This window comes from Leopardus geoffroyi, chromosome X (assembly GCF_018350155.1).
Source record: "Leopardus geoffroyi isolate Oge1 chromosome X, O.geoffroyi_Oge1_pat1.0, whole genome shotgun sequence".
Classification (NCBI taxonomy): Eukaryota; Metazoa; Chordata; class Mammalia; order Carnivora; family Felidae; genus Leopardus; species Leopardus geoffroyi.
Genome location: NC_059343.1, coordinates 36,637,252 through 36,660,496, shown reverse-complemented (window position 1 = coordinate 36,660,496; position 23,245 = coordinate 36,637,252). Strand labels below are relative to the sequence as shown.

The window sequence follows — 23,245 nt, the reverse complement described above, 5'->3', positions numbered from 1 at the left end:
ATATTTACCATCTGGCCAGGAAATGTGTAGAATTCTAGCATTCTTTAACCGGGCAAGGCTTGCAGTTGATTGGCTAATATCTTTCAAATCCTATTATTTTGTATATTTTTTCCAACAACCTGCAAATAGAGTTTTCTACAGTTCCCCAAATATTTGCTGATGGTGTCTCCCTGGCATAAGACTTTGTGTGTTACTGAATTCTGATACAAGCCAAGGGAATCTGATATGAGAGAAAGGACAGTGCCTCAGGAGTTCATGGTCCAGTCCCTGCTGCTCTGGCTGCAGAATCCTGAGCATGACACTTCACCTCACTGGACCTCAGCTTGCTCCTTAAAATGGAGGAGCTGAAGAGACAGATTACCTTTAAAAAAAAAAAAAAGAAAGTGGAGGAGCCAATCATGTCAGTCCTCTTCCACCTTGAAAATCTGAAAGTCAGGTTGAAACACACACACACACACACACACACACACACACACACAGTCAAAATATATTTAATTTTGAGGGAAAGTTCTTAACTATGCAAGAAGGACCAAACATAAGTCATCTGGTTCCTAAAGAAACAAGCTAAGAAATAAGTATTCCCAGTCTGTTTATTTTTTTGTTACTCTGAATTTTTTTTAAATATCTATTTACAGTTCCTAGGCATCAGCTCAAATATGCCTTTATTTTTTTTTTTATTTTTAAAAAAAATTTTTTTTTCAACGTTTATTTATTTTTGGGACAGAGAGAGACAGAGCATGAACGGGGGAGGGGCAGAGAGAGAGGGAGACACAGAATCGGAAACAGGCTCCAGGCTCTGAGCCATCAGCCCAGAGCCCGACGCGGGGCTCGAACTCACGGACCGCGAGATTGTGACCTGGCCGAAGTCAGACGCTTAACCGACTGCGCCACCCAGGCGCCCCTGCCTTTATTTTTTAAAGAAACATGTATTAAACATCTCCTGTGTACTCAGCTCCTTTTGGGGTGCTGTTACTAAATGTCAAAGAACTCGAGTCTGGTCATGGAAAAGAGAAAGCAGCCCTTAAACAGCATGTTCCAGAATCCTGTCCCTCAGGCAGCCAGCACCCTCTTGGCCATCGATGCCCTTGGTGTGGCAGGTGTCCAGAGGTTGGCTCTGTCCCGGACTCTGCATCCCCAGTATACTCTGCAGCTTGCCTCAGCAGCACCTTCTCAGCTCCTGTCCCCACATGCTACCTGACAGCTACTTACTTCCAGGTCCCTTCGCTCCATGCAGACAGCCCTCTTGGACAGGGCTCCATCAAGATGGCCGCAGCCAGATCACACTGTGAGGCAGTTCCTTGACTCCTGGGAAACACACACACACTCTACATGTGTGGGCTGCCCTGCCACTGGCCTCACCCTGCTGGCAGGGACAGCCCCGGGTGGCCTCCAGCTAGGAAAGAGGCAGGTGTCAGTATCTTTTCACTTGCAACCACAAACACCACCCGTCAAGCTGCCCCAAGGACTCTCTCTCACAAAGGGCTCCTACCCGGTGCACCAAGACGAGCCCCCTAAGTTGCTGTGACTCCGCAAGCATCCCTCCAGAGAGTGAGATAGTGAGCTCTCGTTACTGGAACCTCCCGTTTCTGCACATGGTTCCTTTGGAGCATCCACCATCTTCCACTTGGCATGAAAAAGGAGGCAACTCCCTCTGTCTTCCTACCCAACAAAAAGGAAAGGGGGATCAAACACTTGGTCTCCTCATCCTGTGATTCCTACAGACTCCAGGCTTCTGAATAGACAGAACAGGGCATTAGGGTAAGTTGGGGAAGGGCCATTTTGGCTGCCTTTCAGCAAGCCCTAGAGGGATGGTCTGGTGGCTTTCTAGTAGACTTGGTACCACTTACCTCCTGTTGGCCTTAGCTCTGGGCTCCAGCTCAAAGTCCAAGACAACAGTTGAAGTCCCAGATTACATAATCCTAGATATTCTTTATAGTAGCTGCAGCCTTCCTTTGTTCTCAAAACCCAACCACCTCTCACTTGCCCCCACGCCTTCATAAAATTCCACCTAGACTTGAACTTTGAATCCATAAAAATGAGAAGTTGAAAAGCTGCATATTTCAGACTACTGTTTTTAAAACACTAATGTTAGGAGCGCCTGGGTGGTTAAGTCAGTTGAGCATCTGACTCTTGATTTCAGCTCAGGTCATGATCCCAAGTTCATGGGATCAAGCCTCGCATCAGGCTGAGGTACACTGAGTGTGGAGCCTGCTTGGGATTCTCTCTCTCTGTCTCTCTCTCTCTCTCTCCCTCCCTCCCCCTCCCCCTCTGCCCTGCTCTCATAATCTCCCCCACACACACAATAAAATACTAATGTGACATTGCATTAAAGCTTTCCTCCATTCATGACTTTTTATTTACTTGCCTTGCTACATTTCTCAAATGGTTTGTGTTTGTTATGGGTACCCCCCAAATTTTGAGTCTCTAAGGCAAAAACACACTTATGCATGCACATTCATATAGTCCCCACCCTGGGGCTGGCTCACTTAGTGAGTTGATACTGCCTTCCAGTTGATACCACTGAGGACCAGACTACTCTCAGGTACTCAACAGGACCAAGCTGGCATAGGTTTCTGGGCCTTTGGTTATATAAGTCTTTAAAATCTGTGAGTTCTTTGAAGACAAGAACTGTCACCTTTTTCATTTTCATAACCCCAGTAAATAGAAGTGCACTGCCTAAGACACAGTAGGACCTCAATTTGTGGATGGATGCATGGATGGATTAGTCAACAAGGAATCACTTCTTCCCACTGATGGTGACATAGTGAGTCCCTTGCCTGCCCCTTCCTGCCTCAGTTCTTACTTGCCCTTTTGGTCAACGAGCAGGCAGTTGAGATTCATGATCTATTCTTTCTTTTTTTTTTTTTTTTAACATTTAGTCATTTTTGAGAGAGAGAGAGAGAGAGAGAGAGAACAGGGGAGGAGCAGAGAGAGAGGATCTGGATCTGAAGCAGGCTCCAGGCTCTAGCTGTCAGCACAGAGCCCAACGCGGGGCTCGAACCCACAAACCGTGAGATCATGACCCGAGCCAATGTCAGACACTTAACTGACTGAGCCACCCAGATGCCCCAGATATTCACCATCTATTCTTAGCTGTCCATTGCATCCACTGCGTGCCTGGACTCCTCCAGTCCTGGGCTCTCCTAGGGACTGGAGGGGCAAAGGCCCATGCGCACACCTCAGACAGAAGACTCCTTCTTTTCATTCCTTTCTACTATTTCTGCCTTGATAGGAAGCACTCAACCTCTGCCTCATCCCACCAGTAGTTCCACCGAACTTTGGGTGAATATGTGATGAACTGGATCAGACCAGTCCAAAGGAAAATTTGGGGAAAATTTGGTCTGAGCACTCTTTTGAAAATGTTGAAATTCCAAGCATCTGTATGCCACCTGTGAAGTTGCTGTAAGGCTAGAACGGTGGTTCTCACTTTATTACTCTGTGCCTCAGTTCCTCATCTGTAAAGTGGGAATAATAAGGGTATCAACCTTACAGGGTTGTTTGAGATTAAACAAGGGAATATAAAGAGTTTTGAGAAATAACTAGTGTCTAGTAAGTGCTCAATAAAAGTAGCAATTCGGTTTTGTTTTGTTTTAATTTATATAGTTTGAAAGACAGCAGAGGAGGGGCAGAGAGAGAGAGAGAAGAAAAATAGCAATTCTTATTGTTGATACTACTACTGTTACTCTCAAAAGTTAGCACTTGGGCATAAGATTTGCAAATACCAAGGAGTTTATTAAAATATAGATTTCTGGGGTACCTGGGTGGCTCAGTCAGTTGAGCATCTGACTCTCGGCTTTGGCTCGAGGCATGATCTCATGGTTTCACAGGTTCAAGCCCCACATCAGGCTCTGCACTAAACGCAGAGCCTGCTTGGGATTCTCTGTCTCCTCTCTCCCTGCCCCTCATCTGCTCATACTGTCTCTATCTCTATCAAAATAAATAAACTTAAAATATAGAGATAGGTAGATAGATTTCTGGACCCCCTTTTCAAATTCTGATGTGGGAGGTCTGGAGTGGGGCCCAGGAATCTCTGTGTTTAACCACTCCAGCTGATGTTGCTGCAAGTGTTCAAGAAACCACACGATGTAAGACCTAGGAAATTTTTGTAACTTCTGGTTCCTTACTTTAGAGGGGTTGTTTTTTTTTTTTTTTTTCTATTTTACATTGCGCAGATGTGTGTGTGTGTGTGTGTGTGTGTGTGTGTGTGTGTGTGTGTGTGTATGTGTGTATCTCTCTATAGGCTAGTCTGGGAACCTAACACTATGCATAACATTACTGCTATGGGAAAATACATTCCCAAGTTCCAAATTTCAAAATTTACAGTCTTTAGATATAGAAACCATTCAGAGGATGAAGACTCCACATGTGTATTCTACAGAGATTTGGGTGAACTTTTGTGAACCAGCTGTATATTACTAGTTTCCTAAATGTTAGTACAGTTGACCTCTAAACAGCACAGGGGTTAGAGGACCCAATCCCTACACAATCAAAAGTCCACGTATAACTTTGGCTCCCCAAATACTTAACTACTAATATATTAGTGTTGACCAAAAGCCTTACCAATAACACACTGTTGATTAACAAATATTTTGTATGTTATATGTATTATATATTGTATTCTTCCCATTAACTAAGCTAGAGAATAGAAAATGTTAAGAAAATCATAAGAGGGGGAGCACCTGGGTGGCTCAGTCAACTCTTGGTTTCAGCTCACATCATGATCCCAGGGCCCTGGGATTGAGCCCTGCATCAGGCTCTCCACTGAGCATGGAGACTGCTTGAGATTCTCTATCCCTCTGTCCCTCTCCCACTTAGGCACTGTCTCTCACCCTCTCTCTTGCCCTCTCTCTCTCTCTCACTCTCACTCTCTCACTCTAAAAAAAATAATAAGTCTTTAAAAAAAGAAAATCATAACAGGGGAGGTGTCTGGCTATGTAAGTTAGTAGAGCCTGCCACTTTTGATCTTGAGGTCATGAGTTCTAGCCCCACGTTAAGTGTAGAGATTAATTAATTAAAAGATCCCTTCTCATTTCTAGAGAGCGAGTGAGGGAGAATAGAAAACTTGTCAAGAAACTCCCTGTACCTAACACACTGGCAAATACATACATAGATTTATATAAAATTGTAATATAAGCTCCAGATCTGATGAGGGTACAGGGAGATAGGTACTCAGTGCTAATGGGATTGTAATTGCAGCAACGTTTAAACAAATAAGAGAAATACATTTAGAGCACTGTATTGTATTTATTGGAAAAAAAAAAAAACACAAGGAAACCCTTACAGTTCAAACCTTGTTGTTCAAGGGTCAGCTGTATAATATTTTAAAGAGAGCATTTTACTAGACTACTTACACTATGCATTTAACCTCTGAGTATCACATGATGCCATCATTTAAAACTGGTCACTGCTGGGGCGCCTGGGTGGCGCAGTCGGTTAAGCGTCCGACTTCAGCCAGGTCACGATCTCGCGGTCCATGAGTTCGAGCCCCGCGTCAGGCTCTGGGCTGATGGCTCAGAGCCTGGAGCCTGTTTCCGATTCTGTGTCTCTCTCTCTCTCTGCCCCTCCCCCGTTCATGCTCTGTCTCTCTCTCTGTCCCAAAAATAAATAAAACGTTGAAAAAAAAAAAAATTAAAACTGGTCACTGCTTTATCTTCACATTGTTCTCATTAGGCATCTTTGTAATTAATTAATGTACGTATTTATCGTAAGGCATTTTTATGTATGGTGTGCCCCAAACACGTAGAAATCATAAGGCTTTGTCTTCTATCAGTATAAACAAACCTAACCGTAACGTGAAAGATGTGTACAGGCAGTATTTGACCTGCACACTAGCATTGTGATGCACAGTAGGAAGGAGGGAAAAAAGAACTACACCAAAACAACCCCAAAAAATCCCCACCTATTTTAGAGAGGTTAGGAAATAGACATGGCAGCCTAGCCAAGATCATTTTTAACTTTTCACCTTTCAAAGCAGACCGTCGAATGAGCCATTTCGTTTAAGGTAGAAATTAATATTTTAATCTTACTTCTACCCTACCGAGATTATTCTTTAAAGAATGAAATCACTTGTCTTCAGAAAGGCAAATTTTGGATCAGTCAGACTTGTGGGGGTTTCAAAATATATTTAGATTCTTTTCAGTGTCTTCTCTTGCTGTGTGAATTTGCAAATTCAAAAGGAAAAAGTCCATGTCCTTGATTTCCTGCTAAAGGATGCCAGCACTGATACTGTTAATAAACAGCCCTAGTAAAACAAGCATAAACCTTTTGTGAGAACATTCCTTCCTATAAGGAGTTGGGTTTGCCCTTTCCCAAGATTTAGATTTCTGTGAAAATTCTTTTAGACGTGTCTTGGCTAGAAAGCATTCTTTCATTTTGTTCTGTATCCATGTTACTGAATGTTGCTTCTGTCAGAGGCGAAAAATACTGCAATTCTGAAATAATGACCAATTTTAAATAAGAGAAATTTCCCCATTGGCAGAATTTGAACCATCTATTTAAAGATGATTTTCTAAAAAGTGACACGTAAGACTCCTATTGCACCAAGTTTCATTGAATGAGTAAGAGATTATTGAGAAGACACCACCGAAAATCATCAGCCAGCTTTCGTAAGAGGAAGATATGGTGTAATTAAATGATAAATATGAAGCTCTGAATTTTTGCAAAGAATTATGAGTGTTGATTGGATTTTCTTCTTTGCATTTAGCTGTATGACAAAATCAACACAAAGTCTTCGCCACAAATCAGGAATCCTCCGAGCGATGCAGTACAGAGAGCCAAAGAGGTAAGTGATCTATCTTGTAAATGTTATCTGGGTGTCCTATTTGCTACCTTTATTGAAAACATTTCTGCTGCACAGTAAGAGGTGGTTTTCTTGGAGTCACAGCTGGACCATTATACTCAGATTTAGTGTTTCTAAGTTTATCACTGAACATTTTACATACAGGAAAGAAAGAAAAGCCTCAGCGGCAACGTTGCCTCGATTTCTAGTTCTGGTTCTGCTATGTAAACTTGAACATGTTAATATATCAATTGTACTTCTCTTTTTTTTTTATAAGTAAGTTATTTTACTGCACTTGGTAGAAATAGGTTATGAAAATTAGAGTTGCTTTTTTAAGGTGGTAACATTTGGAGGTTAATTAAACATCTATAGCAATTAAGTATACTCAGTTCAGAGAGAAGTCATTTCCGTAAATTGTCAGTGTACATGGCTGTATCCGTCACAAACTTTTTTTTTAACTTTTTGTAAAATTCATTTTTATTTACTCCATACCCAGCATGCGGTTCGATCTCACAACCCCGAGATCGAGTTGCACCCCCTACTGCCTAAGCCAGCCAGATGCCCCAACTTTTTTATTATAGAAACATGATAATGCAGAAAGTTTGGATAAATAAAAATCCATCCATAATCCCTTCACCCTAACACGGTAATTTTCACTTTTGTGTATATACTTCCAATCACTACCGTTTGCATATACATTTTATATAGCTGTAATCAAAGCGTATCTTTTCTTACCGGACATAGTATCATTTTTCCAGTGTTTATAATTGTTCTTCACAAATACAAATTCTAATGATGGCATAAATCTTCTTTGCAATCACTAAATTATAATGAATTAGCAATTCTTCCATTGTTAGACATCTGGGTTTTTTCTTCCACTTTTTGATGTTATAAAAATCTTTATGCAAATTAGCATTTCCCCTTTAAAAAACTATTTTTATAAAGTGAGACTACTCAGTGAAAGGCACGAAAGACCTAATCCATTCCCTATCCATAAGGGATTAAACACAACAAGACCAAGGGGGCGCTGCTGGGCCTGCACATGTGGTCAAGTGCACCAGCCCAGGAGAGCTTCTCTCTGACTTAGGAGACCACACCTCGCTGTGGAAAATGATAGACTATGAGAATAGCAGGGGACCAGAGAGAACACACAGTTTCATCCTCAAAGCCTAAAATGCACCAAGGAGAAGCTGCTTTTCTGCATTAAACAGTACAAAGGAACAGCATAACCAGCACTTGTCAAGGGTTCCTTTAGATAAGAAAGGAATCCTGTAGTATTTGGTCTTTTTTGTTCTTCCCTGAGGAGGTAATGGAGTGGCACTTAGGTATGCCAGTGAAACCTAAGCCTTAGGTTAAGTGACCTCTGAATGTTCGTTCCTGCCCCAGTATTAGATTCTCCAAGGTGAGGTGAGACATTCCTCTGGGCAGATGACTTGTGTGCCCCCTGACACCCAGTCCCGTTGAAGCAGTCTTTGATTGACTCAACTTTGGGAATTTACTACAGTGTGTGTAACTACTCTATGAGGGGCGCCTGGGTGGCTCAGTCAGTTAGCGTCTGACTCTTGGTTTCAGCTCAGGTCATGATCTCATGGTTTGTGGGTTCGAGCCCTGCATTGGGCTCCGCACTGGCAGCGTAGAGCCTGCTTGGGATTCTCTGTCTCTCTGTCTCTCTCAAAATAAAGAAATAAACATTAAAAAAAAATTAACTACTCTGTGAGCCCAACCATCTACAAGTTAGAACCACAACAGGTTTACTCTGGGGGCGGGGGGGGGGGGGGTGGGCAGGAAAAAAAGAGGCCCCTGGTCTCACATCACATAGTCAAACTGTACATGGATAGACTGCATCCTGGTGGTAAGATAACTTTTTGAATGGAAAGACAAGTTTTGTGTTCTTGTTGTTGTTTTTAACTGCACTCTTGGATTCCCTGGCAGTGAATCCTGGGAACTATTGGCAGAGGCATGGTTTTCTCTGATAAGTGTGGAGAATATCATTGATTCTGCCAGGCTGCAAGGAAGATAACTTGAGTGTTTCTCTTTTTTAAAAGGTTTTTATTTGATCCTGTGTCATTTTAATCTTTCTAAAAGGAAAGACTGTTTTGTTAATATTTTTTAAAAGCTGCTATTAACTTTTATTACAGATTCATTTTGGTAGTGAGTTTGGAAAAAGATTTGTAGACATATTTTCCCATTAAGTTAATTAAGTTACTTACACCTGTAGTAAATCTGTATAGTGGACATGTCATTTTGTTTTGTATTTTTCAATAACCTTTTCAGTTACAGTTAGGTAATGTAGTCAGAGAAATTATAGCGATTTGTTTTATTTTTTATTACCATCAACAGAGTCCTTTTATATTAATAATCTTTATTAATACAGCGATGAGTTTTTTCCAAACTAACTGTTTTGCCTGCCATAAAAATCTATTCATAATTTTTCATTGAAAAGAATCCTCAATTTTCTAATGCTGGCAGCCTATTTATACTATTGCCATCTTGCTTATTTTTTAGGTATTGGAAGAAATTTCATGTTACCCTGAGAATAATGACGCAAAGGAGCTAAAGCGTATTTTAACACAACCTCATTTCATGGTGAGTGACAAACTTCCGTACAACTAAAACCTCACTTTCAGAAGAAGTTTTTAATCTCCTAAAATATAGCCGTCTCCATCAGATATGTCGTTACACGTTAAGATCCTTTTTGTTTACTTTGTGTCCCAGTCCTAAAGATGCCATTCCTGAGGTAGCTCCTCAAGGACTGTGTGGTCATCACACAAGGGGTTTGCTTCCTGCCTGGACAGTTCTTAAGTCACTGGAACTGTTTCTGTTACTTAAACCACAGAGAACTCAAATTGGAGACAGTTTTCACTAATAAAAAATTCTCTGAACCTAGGTGGTTTATTGGAAGAATACCATCTCTGGACAATGCAGAACTCTTGCACTTTCTTCAGGCATTTCTACCATATGGGAAGTGGAGACAGCATGTGCAGTTAGCCAGTCATGATAACGCTAAACAGTTAAACAGAACTCAAAATAGATGGAGATACCTTTCTGTGGAAGTAGGTCCAGAGTTGTCTACTTAACTTCAGTTCAAAAGCATGATCACAAATAGAAATTCATGTTGAATATAACATTTTTAAAACATTATCGGGACACCTGGGTGGCTCAGTCAGTTAAGCGTCCGACTTCGGCTCAGGTCATAATCTCACAGTCTGTGGGTTTGAGTCCCACGTCAGGCTCTGTGCTGACAGCTCAGAGCCTGGAGCCTGCTTTGGATTCTGTGTCTCCCTCTCTCTGCCCCTCCCCTGCTCGCTCGCTCTCTCTCTCTCTCTCTCTCTTAAAAATAAATAAACATTAAAAAAAAAAAAACATTATTCGTATCAGGGGCACCTGGGTGGCTCAGTCAGTAGAGCATGTGACTCTTGATCTTGGGGTTGTGAGTTTGAGCCCTACGCTAGGGGTAAGGATCATTTAAATAAATAAATAAAACTTAAAGAAATTAAGAAAAAAACATTAGCCACATCAGTATATGTGGGATATATGCAGAGAGTGGAAAATCCAGGTGATTACCCCTTGGGAGAAAATGTGACTTAATAACTATGTTCTTTAAAAAAAAAAAAAGGGGGGGGGTGTCTGGGTGGCTCAGTCGGTTAAGCAGCCGACTTCGGCTCAGGTCACGATCTCGTGGTCCGTGAGTTCAAGCCCCGCGTCGGGCTCTGTGCTGACAGCTCAGAGCCTGGAGCCTGTTTCGGATTCTGTGCCTCCCTCTCTCTCTGACCTTCCCCCATTCATGCTCTGTCTTCTCTTTCTCAAAAATGAACAAACGTTAAAAAAAAATGTTTTTAAAAAAACAGACTATGTTCTTATTACTACTATTGAGGTGATACTATTTACTTACTTATTTATTTGTTTATTTAGACTGGGGGAGAGAGATTGCAAGTGGGTGAGGGACAGAGAGAAGGAGAGAAAATCCCAAGCAGGCTCCACACTCAGCTTGGAACCCAACGCAGGGCTCGATCTCATGAACTCTGAGATCATGACCTGAGCCAAAATCAAGAGTTAGACACTTAACCAACTGAGCCACCCAGGTCCCCCTGAGGTGATACTTTTAAAGTAACATTAGCACTATAACAGGTGTATCAGTTAAGGTGAGTTTTGCTGTACATGGTACTTTATGATACAGTGTTTTTAAAACTTTAGCACAGCCATTGAAATAGAAATTTCTCCTCAAAGTGACCACTTAGAAGTAATTACCATATCCACCCTAACTCTCCCACCCACGCATTGAAGGCTGAAGTCAAGTATAATCCTTGAGAATATTTCACCTGATTCCCCTATGACATCAGCTCTCTCCAGTGAGTGACAGGAAATCAGGTTCTGCACCTGCAGGTGAATGAATTCTTACAACTTCGGTGTGTGAACATAGGACGCGGCTCAAATACTGCCTCTGGCATCAAAATCTCTCCTAACACCTCTGCAGGCCGCATCGACCTTTCTCTTCTGTAATTCCTTCTGCACTTGATTGTGTTCGCCTGGGGAACATTCTAATACATGCCGGCCTGCCAGAGCAGGTCCCTTCACCAATGAATGAGCACAGCTCAGCTCAGCTTTGTTGTCCTCACTGAACTTGTGATCTCATTTAATGGTTGTTATTAACTGTTTTATAGACCAGGAAAATGAAGAGAATACATACCTTAGTAGTATCCTCAAGCTTGAGAGATCACAAATATTAGGACTTAATTACCCTTAATATTGTTCCTGATGGTTTCACAAATGTAGGCCATGTTTCCCCAGATCGTGATTAATTCTCCTTTTGTGACATCATGTCTTATGTCGTGTAAAAGTGGTGAGAGCTCTGGGTTCAGCCTTGATGCCGTAGCCCTGTGAATTCTGACTCCCTGAGCCAAACTCACGGAGTTGGAATAATTACGTAGGTGTACATTACCATGCTTAGCACAGTGCCTGATGTATGCTTCATGTCTAATAAATGCTCACTAATGAATATTAGTCGTTTACTCCCTGGTGTCTTATCATGTGTAGGGTACATAGTAAGTCCTCAGCAAAATATTGAATAGATTACGAACTTGCCCATTTGCAGACTGGTTAGCCTTGCCCCAACGGACTGTCCTGTGCTGTGCAAGTGCTTCTCATAGGTAGAAACCTGTAGGTTTTGAACAGACATGTCTGTCTATAAGTTGCTAAGTAACCTCAGTTCAAGTCATAGAACAAGGGGCACCTGGGTGGCTCAGTGGGTTAAGCGTCTGACTCTTGACTTCAGCTCAGGTCATGATCTCAGTTTGTGAGCCCCGCATCAGACTCCATGCTGACAGTGCAGAGCCTGCTTGGGATTCTCTCTCTCTCTTTCTCTCTCTCTGCCCCTCCCATGCCCTCTCTCTCTCTCTCTCTCTCAATACATAAAATTTCAAAAATTTTAAAAAATTAATAGAATGAAGTTAGAACCATTTGATACCAGTAGATCTTTCAGATTTGACATAAGCCAAATAATAAAGAAATTAACATATGCCCAAATAAGCTTTTTTTTTTTTTTTTTAATTTTTTTTTTTCAACGTTTATTTATTTTTGGGACAGAGAGAGACAGAGCATGAACGGGGGAGGGGCAGAGAGAGAGGGAGACACAGAATCGGAAACAGGCTCCAGGCTCTGAGCCATCAGCCCAGAGCCCGACGCGGGGCTCGAACTCACGGACCGCGAGATCGTGACCTGGCTGAAGTCGGACGCTTAACCGACTGCGCCACCCAGGCGCCCCCAAATAAGCTTTTTTTAAAGGTTAAGTTGTTTTGTTTTGTTTTTTCAAAATCATTAAAGGTCAGATTAACCCCATGTCTCACAACTTACTCACCTTTGAGGCCTTGATTTATTTTGCTTTTCTGAAGTCAGAGAGAAGTTAATATATGCATTGCTATTAGCAAACATTTTCAAAATAATAAATCTTTTAATTTCTGAAAACCTAGCTAGATGCTGAAAAAACATTTTCATTCATTCATCAAATATGTAAATGCCTACTTTGTGCAGGCGTCAAGCTCAGCACTAAGGACAGTGGTGAATAGGACAAACAAGGTCCCTGCCCTCATGGAATGTCTGTTGTAGTGGGGATGGGGTGCAGGATGGATAGGTGGGCTGGAGACATACAGTAAACAAGTAAACTAACAAGATGGGGCACCTGGGTGGCTCAGTCGGTTAAGCGTCCGACTTTGGCTCAGGTCATGATCTCACGGTCCGTGAGTTCGAGGCCCGCATCGGGCTCTGTGCTGACAGCGCAGAGCCTGGAGCCTATTTCAGATTCTGTGTCTCCCTCTCTCTCTGACCCCCGCCCCCGTTCATGCTCTGTCTCTCTCTGTCTCAAAAATAAATAAACGTTAAAAAAATTAACTTAAACTAACAAGATAATTTCATATCATGATAATAACTATGAAGAAAAAGAAAGGATAGTGGGGCAGAGGTGATAGTAAAGTGGGAGGTACTTCAGGCAGTCAGGGGAAAGCCCCTCTGAGGAGTTAATACATGGGCTAAGAATTGTTATCTGAAAGAACCAGCTTTCTGAACACCCAAGCGTGGGGAAGAGTAAATGCAAAGGCCCAGAGCAGGAAGGAGCTTTGCAAGATCAAAGTATAGAAGTAAGGCTATCGTGGCTGGGATATAGCAAATGAGGGAAATAATGGTGTAAGAAGAGCTAGGAGAGGTTGGCAGAGGCCAGGCCAAGTTAGGGTCTTCCAGGCCGTGGTAAGGAGTCTGGATTTTCTCCTGATTGCGGTAGGGCAGTACTGAGTGACTGCAAGCAGGAAAATGTGATCAGATCCACACTTGAAAGATCCCTGCGGCTGACATGCAGAAAATGGATTCTGGTGGGGATGAGAGTTAAAAGAGGGAGGCCAGTTGGGAGCCTGTGTGAGTGGTGGTAGGGGCTTGGAGAAGGAGGGGCTGGTGGAAAATGGGCAGACTGGGATTCATCAGTGGAGATGGTTAGACAGGACAGGACTTGCTGATGGTTGGGATGTGAGGGAGTATGGCTAACCCCATTTTACAGTTCAGACAGGAAATTGTGCCCTAGAAAGGTAACGAGGCTTGCTTGAGGTCGCTCACCTAGTAAGCAGCCTCGCTGAAGTTCAAAACCCAGATCTTGCTGGCTCCAGAGCTCATGCTGTCAAAGATGTTTGACCTGTAATGAGGACCCATTTTCCTATAAACATAACTTGAGCTCCCTGGTTATTCCCAAATAAGCATATGTTTAGATAATATCCCATGTGAGAAATAGAGTTCTGAGCTATATATACTATGTTAAATAAACTTGTACTGCTGGAGCTTTTTTGTCTTGTAAGCATTTTAAAGTCATGGTTTCAGGGCGCCTGGGTGGCTTGGTCGGTTAGGCGTCCGACTTCGGCTCAGGTCATGATCCCACGGTCCGTGAGTTCGAGCCCCTCGTCGGGCTCTGTGCTGACAGCTCAGAGCCTGGAGCCTGTTTCGGATTCTGTGTCTCCCTCTCTCTCTGCCCCTCCCCTGTTCATGCTCTGTCTCTCTCTGTCTCAAAAATAAATAAACATTAAAAAAAAAAAATTTTAACTCATGGTTTCAAAATCTTGTGTTTTTTTTTATTTTTTTTTTATATTTATTTTTGAGAGAAACAGAGCGTGAGTGGGGGAGGGGCAGAGAGAGAAGGAGACACAGAATCTGAAGCAGCCTCCAGGCTCTGAGCTGTTAGCACAGAGCCCGACGCGGGGCTCCAACCCATGAATCGCGAAATCATGACCTGAGCCGAAGTCAGACGCTAAACCAACTGAGCCACCCAGGAGCCCCAAATCTTGGTATTTTTAAGGAAATATTAATAGCTTAAAGGGAAATACTTTAATACTTGTAATGTGTTTTTATTATACCAAGGTTTTGGAGTTATTCTTAGCATAGTTATAATTTCACATTTATTCAGTTATCTGGTTTTTTCTTTGCTTTCTGATCATTAAGACATAAGTGTTTAACATTGAATTACCTGACACTTAAAAATACAGATACTTGTGGGGTGCCTGGGTGACTTGGTCGGTTGAGCATCTGACTTCATCTCAGGTCATGATCTCATGGTTCATGAGTTCGACCCCGCGTTAGGCTCTGTGCTGACAGCTCAAAGCCCACTTCAGATCTACTATCCCCCTTTCTCTCTGCCCTTTCCCCACTTGCACTCTGCGTTCCCTCTCAAAGATAAATAAATCTTAAAAATAAATTAATTAAATAAAAATACAGATACTTGTGAATATTTTCACTAATTAAAGAATAAAAAGGAATAGATGTAAATTATTTTTTAAAGTCTGTATTCTATCTTTAGAGGTCATGATAAAAAATCACATCTAATCCCTTTTTCGGTTATTCCATCTAAAAGACTTTTTTACAACAGACTGGATCATTTGCTTATTGCAGTTGTTAAAAATACAAAACATTTAAGGATAAAGACAAATATTAATAGACTAGAAAGTTAATGAAGTTAATGCTTTTTTTTTTTTTTTTAAAGAAATAGGATCTAGAACAGATTTTAAAAGCAAATTTGTATCCTACTTTCCCAAAAACCAAGGTGATTAAAATCACCTTAGGTGGTAGGGTGTTTGTGTGGCTCAGTCAGTTAAGCGAACTTTTAAAAACATCACTTTAGGTTATCATGATATTTTTATTATTAAGTGGTCCATTGTGTAATTTGTAATTAAGAAGCCAGAGGAACCACTCTTCAAACATAAAATCCATATTTTTCCTACTCATTTTAAAGTAGACTTTTTTCCACCGTAGTCTGAAGTTGTTAGCTGTCTTGTCCATGACCTTCCTACAGTACAAAAAGTGAAGGGATTTCTTTCCTATTACACAATTCTTAGGTAATTAAAAATAACAGCTATTTCAGCTTAGTAACTGCCAGTTCCTCGATTATACCGTATAACCTATTTGAAGAAAAATATTCGAACTTAGACCACCCTATTATTTTATTTTGCATATTCTTTTTTTAATGGCAATCTATAAGGGGCCCCTTTTTCTCTGTTTACATATACACTAGAACTTTAGGGTGAGTTTTATTTTGTGGTGGCAGTCTTTACAGTGGCAAATCGTGGTTCATAGCAAGTATGACCTTATTTGGTGACATAATTTGAGTATTCTTCAATTAAAGTTCTATTTGGACATTATTTTGTGATTGTGAAACTTCTCCTTCCCTAAATATGCTAAATACAAGTGTTTGCTTGTGTGATTTAAAAAGATGAATAGAAATCATTTGCAAATACACTAAATACAAGTGTTTGCTTGTGTGATTTAAAAGGATGAATAGAAATCATTTGCAAAGAGCAGCATAAACACTTTCTCCAACCATGTAGCACATTCTCCTGATGAAAGCTTTGTTCTCTATTTACCAGGCTATATATCCTGGAGTCAGTCATACACAGCATTGTTTTTTTAAAATTCACTAATTATGGAAGATACATCTATAGTTGATATGATGAACCTAATATTAGAAGATGAAGTTTTTCAGTTTGTCTATTAGTGATTTTTGCTTTCTTCCCTAACTATTAGTCTCTTAAGTGGCCACAATTAACCTGGGAAAAGAGGGATTTGCCCACATAGCACAACGACCACACTTGGGCCTGGGGTACCAGTGCACGGTGTAGTCGGGGCAGTGGTCAGGAAGCCAAGGTCAAGCTATGCACTGCTTAGTGCCTCTCACCCATACCCTAGTTTAGACCAGCCCTCTGAGATCTTGGAACAATCTGCCATTTCCATTAGAAACCCACATGCAGGGGTGCCTGGGTGGCTCGGTCAGTTAAGTGTCCGACTTCAGCTCAGGTCATGGTCTCACGGTTCGTGAGTTCAAGCCCAACATTGGGCTCTGTGCTGACAGCTCAGAGCCTGGAGCCTGCTTCGGATTCTGTGCCTCCCTCTCTCTCCGCCCCTCCCCTGCTCACTCTCTGTCTCTCTCCCTCAAAAATAAATAAACATTTAAAAAAAATTTTTTAAAAGAAACCCAAATGCATACCTTACTCCAAGCATACGTTCTGTTGATGACAGATCAATACCACCTTCTTTACGATTTTACTGCATTGTTACCTTTTTATTTTTGCTTTGTCTGCATGCCTTTCAAATTAAAATAGCCAAGTCATGACTTTCATAAGCTTTTTAATTAAATAACTTAATTTGAGATGCTAAGGGTTATACTTTTAAAGCCATTATAATTGCATTTCATTATCTCCGGATATTTCATTACCACACAGATCACAGATTAAAATAGAACCAAGTTTATAGTTAGCACACAAGAAAATACAATCTGTGTAAAGCTCCAAACATACTGACATTCAGCCGTAAAATTCTCTTTGAAGTAGAAATGTTCAAATATTCATGGTCATTAAAAACGTTTTTATGAGGACACAAAAAGTACAGAAAATGGAAGATTATCCTTTTCTAGGGGGGAAAAAAGGGATTTTTATTATCCAGTTTCACCGAGATGACATATGCAGATATCAATACAAGGAAATCACTTTTTCTGTGTTTAAAGGCTTTGCAAAAACATTCATAATAAGAACTATCAACTTATTTTTCATTTGGGCAAGTGCTCTAGAAAATCAAAATAATAAAAGCATTGCATAGATTTAGACTTGAGCTCCACATCATATGTGTTATTTGGAAAATTACATTTTTTTCAGGTACACTTGTGTGTGTTTTCATTTTTTTTTTTTTTTGACAAAGTCACGTGTTATAAATCATCTTCATCCTTTGGGTTATATAAAGGAGTTATTGGATAATGCCATCCGGAAAGACATTTGGTCAATACACCAATTATTGCTTTGTGTCTTTTTAAATTTGTTTCCATTTTAAGCCCTAGCCCAAATTTGCCACCTCTGTTTACAGATGATTCTTTCTACTCAGTTGTTTGGAATTGCGTCACGTCAGTCTTTATTTGAAATAACACATTTCTGCCGAACTAGGACTGTTACTAATATTTTACTTTCTTCACCAAATACCAGGCCTTACTTCAGACTCATGACGTAGTGGCACATGAAGTTTACAGCGATGAGGCATTGAGGGTCACGCCTCCTCCCACCTCTCCCTATTTAAATGGTGATTCTCCAGAAAGTGCAAACGGAGATATGGATATGGAGAATGTGACCAGAGTCCGCCTGGTCCAGTTCCAAAAGAACACAGATGAGCCCATGGTAAGTAGGAAAAGAAAGTCTTCTAGACTTTAAAATCCCAGCCCGAGTTAGGGCACCCCACCTCAATCTACACTACCAGGAGGTAGGGAGGAAAGGAGGGCAGGGGTAGTTTTAAAGCCATCCATTTCTAGCTCCTACACTACCGCCTCCAAACCCACACCCAGAGTTGTTCCACCTGACCCCATGCCCAAGGCCTCTTCCCACCTGTCCTTCCACAGACACTCTTGTGCTTCGCCAAAGAACAACATACCTGGTCTGTTACTCCAGCAAAAAACCTCTGGGGCACAATTTGAAATATTGAGGTTGAAAAAGTGAATGTCTAATGACATTGTGAAAAGATCTTTTATAAGATCTTTTGCCTTCAAGAAAATCAGAGGAAGGCTACTTTGGAAGGCATTCAAAGAATCGAGTGATGTGGCTAAAATAACATTCCTTCCATCCACATCTACATATTTAATACAAATTCATGTTCTCAGCATGCAGGAACAGCATCAGGATAAGATTAATGCTGAACCTGCCTCGTTCTCACAGAATCTTCATAGATGGGGAAGATCAAGGAAAGGCTCCTTGGTGTCAACCGAACAAAACAGGGCCTGGGGTGGGAGGGCAGAGTGAGACCATCCAGGCAAACCATGGAACATGTGTGGAAGCCCAGTAGTCAGAAAGGCTCATACCATAGTTTGAGAATGGAAAGAAGGCACCACGGCTCGAGTGTAGACAACGGTGCGTGGCCAGAATAGGACACACCAGTGTTGAAGGACACATTAAGGATTCTGTTCTTTATATCAGAGATAGTGGGAGGCTGTTGGAGAGTTTCAGGCAGGGAGAGAAGACCAGATTTTCAGTTTAGAAAGACTCCCTGTGGAGAATGGATTAGCAGAGGAGAAGGGCGAGACAGGTTGTAGAGAGGCCAGTGGAGAGGTGACTGCCTCAGGACTGGGGAGAGTGGATGGAACCGGGGGCTAGAGGCACAGATACCAAATGGAAGGAAGTGAACAGATTTAACAAAAAGAGTAAAATCAATAGACCTGGATGACAGATTGCCAATGGGGACTGAAGGAGAAGCAGTCACCAAGGATGTCCCTTAAGCTTTAGGTTTTCACAACCAGATGGACAATGATGCCACCCACTGAGATAAGGACTATTGGAAAAGTTCCATGTTTTGGAGAGGAATCCTATCTTTGGGGGGGAGGGGGCGGAGAAAAGGCATTCAAACTTACACGTTCATCTTTTCCTCAGAGCATAGAAAAGGGATATTGGGATATAGAAAAACAAATTCCCTACTTAAGAAAGTTGCCCAGTTGCTTTGCAGGTTAAAGGAAGAGCTACCAAACAGTGATTCTGTGACTGCAATTTCCAGAGAGCCCTTAACTCTAGATGTCTCCAGTTGTAATTCTCACTTAGTGATCTTTGCCGCTTTTCCTGTATTATCCCAGTGCTTGCAGCAGGCCCGGGACATGCCAGTCACTTCACCCCTTTTTGGTGCTGTCCAAACAACCCTTTGGCTTAAGGCCCAGGCAGTAACAGCTTTTGGGTGCCTTGGGCAAATCACTTCAAGTTTGTTCATAGTTTGCTTAGCAATTATTGCCAAAAGCATACTTGGCCAAATGACCCCCAAGATCCCACCCAGCTCCAGAAGTCTAATATCCATTTATTCATTTTATATAGTCATTCACCCATTTAGCAAATGTTTATTAAGTGCCTACTATGTGAAGATCACTGTATTGGATGCCAGTGATGTAGTGGCAGATAAGACACAGCCCCTTCCCAGAACTTACTTTCCACGGGGCTACTGACGTTAAACGGGTAAATATGCAGTTTAGCACAGTTTGTTGAACAACAGTTACGAGAGAGCTATAGAAGAGCGAAGGCTGTGACAGAGAGGCAGGAAGAAGGGGTGATGTTCAGCCACACAAAGCAGACAGGAAGAAGGAAGGGACCAGAAGAAGGAGGTCTAGGTGTCTTGTGATCATCATGTTCCAAAGCAGCCCAATGACATCTGTTTGATCTTTTGTATGGTGGCTGACTACCTAAAAACATAGGCTGAGTAAGAGTATCCCTGAGTTAGTTTTTTCAGGAAGCATAAAATGGCCTTGAGTCTCACCAAGAGTCTCCTTAAAGAAGCCCTTCTCTGTTCTTTGATCCTAGTGAAGGTGTGTATTCTCCTTTTGGCTGGTTGCCATAAAAAATGGGAATTATTTTATGTAAAATAGATATTCTCAACAGTGGAGTACAAACCTGTTACACTTAATACAGCTTCATTTGCTTGCTTAATTTTCTTATCAAAAGCATTATATTACTGTGCAGCATATACCTATGTGATCTTTTTTGCTTTTTGGACCTTCTATAATGTGTCCAACTATGCTAGATTCACCCTGAAAGGGTGATACACTCCCATTACGCTCTTGTTTTCCCATTTGAAACTCTCCTTGAAATTACTTTTCAGTCGATTGAGACTCCCTTAGTTGCAGGTGATAAAGACCAAACTTGAACTAGCTTAGACAACAGGGGAAAGGCTTATGTAAACAAGGAAAGGCCAGGAGTCTACCCCAAGCTGGTGTAGGTTCACGAGTAGGCACCCAGCCCAGGTGGACCAATCCCTTCCCTGGAATTTGGGAACTTGCGAACAGAGAGATGAGTCAGTTCCTCTCTGCAAAGAAAGGTTTGGGGCAGGCAAAATAATAAATGTTGTTAACTCTACTTGGTCCCCTAATCATGAGAGACCCTGTCTGTCTCACCACTATTGTATATTCACTGATGAATAGTCTCATTCATTATGTGCCTAACAGAGTGCCTGCCACATAACAGGATCATGGTAATGTTGGTTGAAAGAATACATTAATTTATTCATTTCAAGGATGGAACCCCCATCATACTATCATTTCCCTTATGAAATTAGATTTGAGTTACATATTAACTTATAACATTCTTCCAGGAGCACCTCTCTTGGTAACCATACATGCTTAATGAATATCCAAGTTGGAAATGAAACTTGAACATTACAGTTGAATGTTGGGACTAGAAACATTTGATATACCAGTTCTTCACATTGCTTGCCCACCACTTCTAAGAACTGCAAAGTAGGAACCAAGCAAAGTTATATTCTGTGGAATTGTACAAATTCAGAATCTAAATTATAAAGCCTCAAATATGTTTTCCAACAGAGTGTTATTCTCCAAAGAAGAAGATAAGATAGTCCTCCTACCCTTAATCATTTTAAATTCAAGACCAGTTTTCACCAAGGGAGCTTGTTAAAAATATAGATTTCTGGGCTCCATTCCAGACTTCCTTAATCTAAATCCAAAGAGTGAATTTAAAAGGCAGTATTATTTAAAAGGTCCCCATGTGACTTTTAGGATCAGCCAGGTCTAGTACCAAAAAAATATGCTTATGAAAGTTTATCTTATAATAGAGAATAATGGGAAAACAAAAAGTAATCTCCATAGACTAGTAGTCTGGCATTAAATATGTGGAGCTTCTGCTTCTGGCCAAGGTGGAGTAACAAGGACCAGATTTACCCTCTCACCTGAAATAACCAAAAAAAAATTTAAAAACAGACAAAAATTACATGAAAGAACTGTTTTCAAGACATTGGACATCAGGCAACAAAGGATAATGATCCCTAAGAAACAGGAAGCAAATGGGGTGAGCCTTATGATTTCCCGACCTTACTGACTTGAGGGAGTTTCCAGGCCACAACACAGAAAGGGAGAACTGAGGCAGAGTATGCAGACACCCTGAATTGAGGAGACAGAGCTGAGAATCCGAGGAGACCTAGGCACCTAAAGTTTATAGGACAGAGGACTGAAGAGGAGAGAGCTGCACAGAGAGAGAACTCCAGAGATCTGTAGATGATTCCCCTGAAGTATTTGTTTAAGTTATGATTAGTACATTTATGAAAGGAAACTACCCAGAACCAAGGAAAAACCATCCAAGAGGATTAGAGGGAACAGTACCCAACACTCACTGCCTGTTAACCACCAGCTGGACTGGAAATATGAATTCATGGTACATTGTATGGAGTGCTCAGGAAGATCTTGTCTCAGTAATGAGGAATAATTAGCCCTAGGTTCAGAATTTCTCAAGACCTGCCTAACAAATCATGAAAGCAAGACCCAAAAGATCAAACTAATTGACCCAAGTAACTGAACTATATCCCAGAACAAAGCCTAAGAATATTTATAGGAATAAAAAACATCTAGCATGCAGCAAGATAAAATTCACAATGTCTGGCATTGAGTCAAAGATTACTAGGCAGGTAGAGAAGGGGGGAAATGGGACCTATAAGTGGAGAATAATCAATCAAAACAGAACTGACAAAGATACTAGAATTAGCAGAAAAATACACTATAGGATTAATGGCAGATTAGACATTTGAGAAGAAAAGATTAGTGAACTCAAAACATAGCAATAGAAACTATCCAAAATGAAACACAGAAAAAGAATTTTTTTTTAATGGAAAAGGCATCACTGAGCTCTGGGACAACTTCAGGCAGCCTAACATATGGCTAATTTGACTCTATGAAGGAGGAGAGAGTGAGGAAGAAAGGATATTTGAAGAAATAATGGATGAGAATATTCCAAGCTTGATGAAAACTATAAATCTGCAGGCGCAAGACCACAATGAACCCCAAACCCAAGAAACCTGAAGAAAACCACATCAAGGTACATCTTAATCAAACGGTTTAAGAAACCATAATAAATAGAAGATCTTGAAAACAGAGATAAAAAAGAAATGTTAAACAAAGATAAGGATGGCATCAGACTTACCAGAAACAATACAATTGAGAAGATCAGTGTCTTTAAAGTACTGAAAGAAAAAACAAAATTGCTCAACGTAGGATTCTAAACCCAGCAAAGGTATGTTTCAGAAACTAAGGGCAAACCAAAACCATTTTCAGACATACCACAACTGAAAGAATTCATTAGACCTACAGGATAAGAAATGTCAAAGGACATCCTTATTGTTTAAATCTCTTTAAAAGATAATTAGCAGTTTAAGCAAAAATAAAGGCACCATGTTTGGGGGTTATTATATGTAAAAGTAAAATGTATAACAGCACAAAGGTCAGGAGAAAGGAAGTAGAAGTATACTGTTAAAAAGTTCTCATACTATATGTGATATTGTATAATATCACTGAAGATGGACTGTGAAAAGTTAAAGATGTACACCATAAACCCTAAAGCAACCACTAAAACAACAAAACCGAATTATAGCTAGTCAGACAACACGAGAGAGAAAATAGAATAAAAATAAGCTAATCCAAAAGAAGGCAGAAAAAGAGGAAAA

General features: G+C 41.0%; 1 protein-coding gene across 19 annotated transcripts in view; it reads left to right on the top strand.

Annotated features, from left to right (window-relative positions):
* CASK (calcium/calmodulin dependent serine protein kinase) overlaps positions 1-23,245 on the top strand; it is a 358,135-nt gene that overhangs the window by 286,694 nt on the left and 48,196 nt on the right. For all 19 annotated transcript variants that reach the window (XM_045471860.1, XM_045471852.1, XM_045471865.1 and 16 more), the window contains 3 exons: positions 6,704-6,781; positions 9,284-9,364; positions 17,767-17,955. In XM_045471860.1, the coding sequence (XP_045327816.1) occupies positions 6,704-6,781; positions 9,284-9,364; positions 17,767-17,955 (348 nt within the window). The remainder of the gene's footprint in view (positions 1-6,703; positions 6,782-9,283; positions 9,365-17,766; positions 17,956-23,245) is intronic.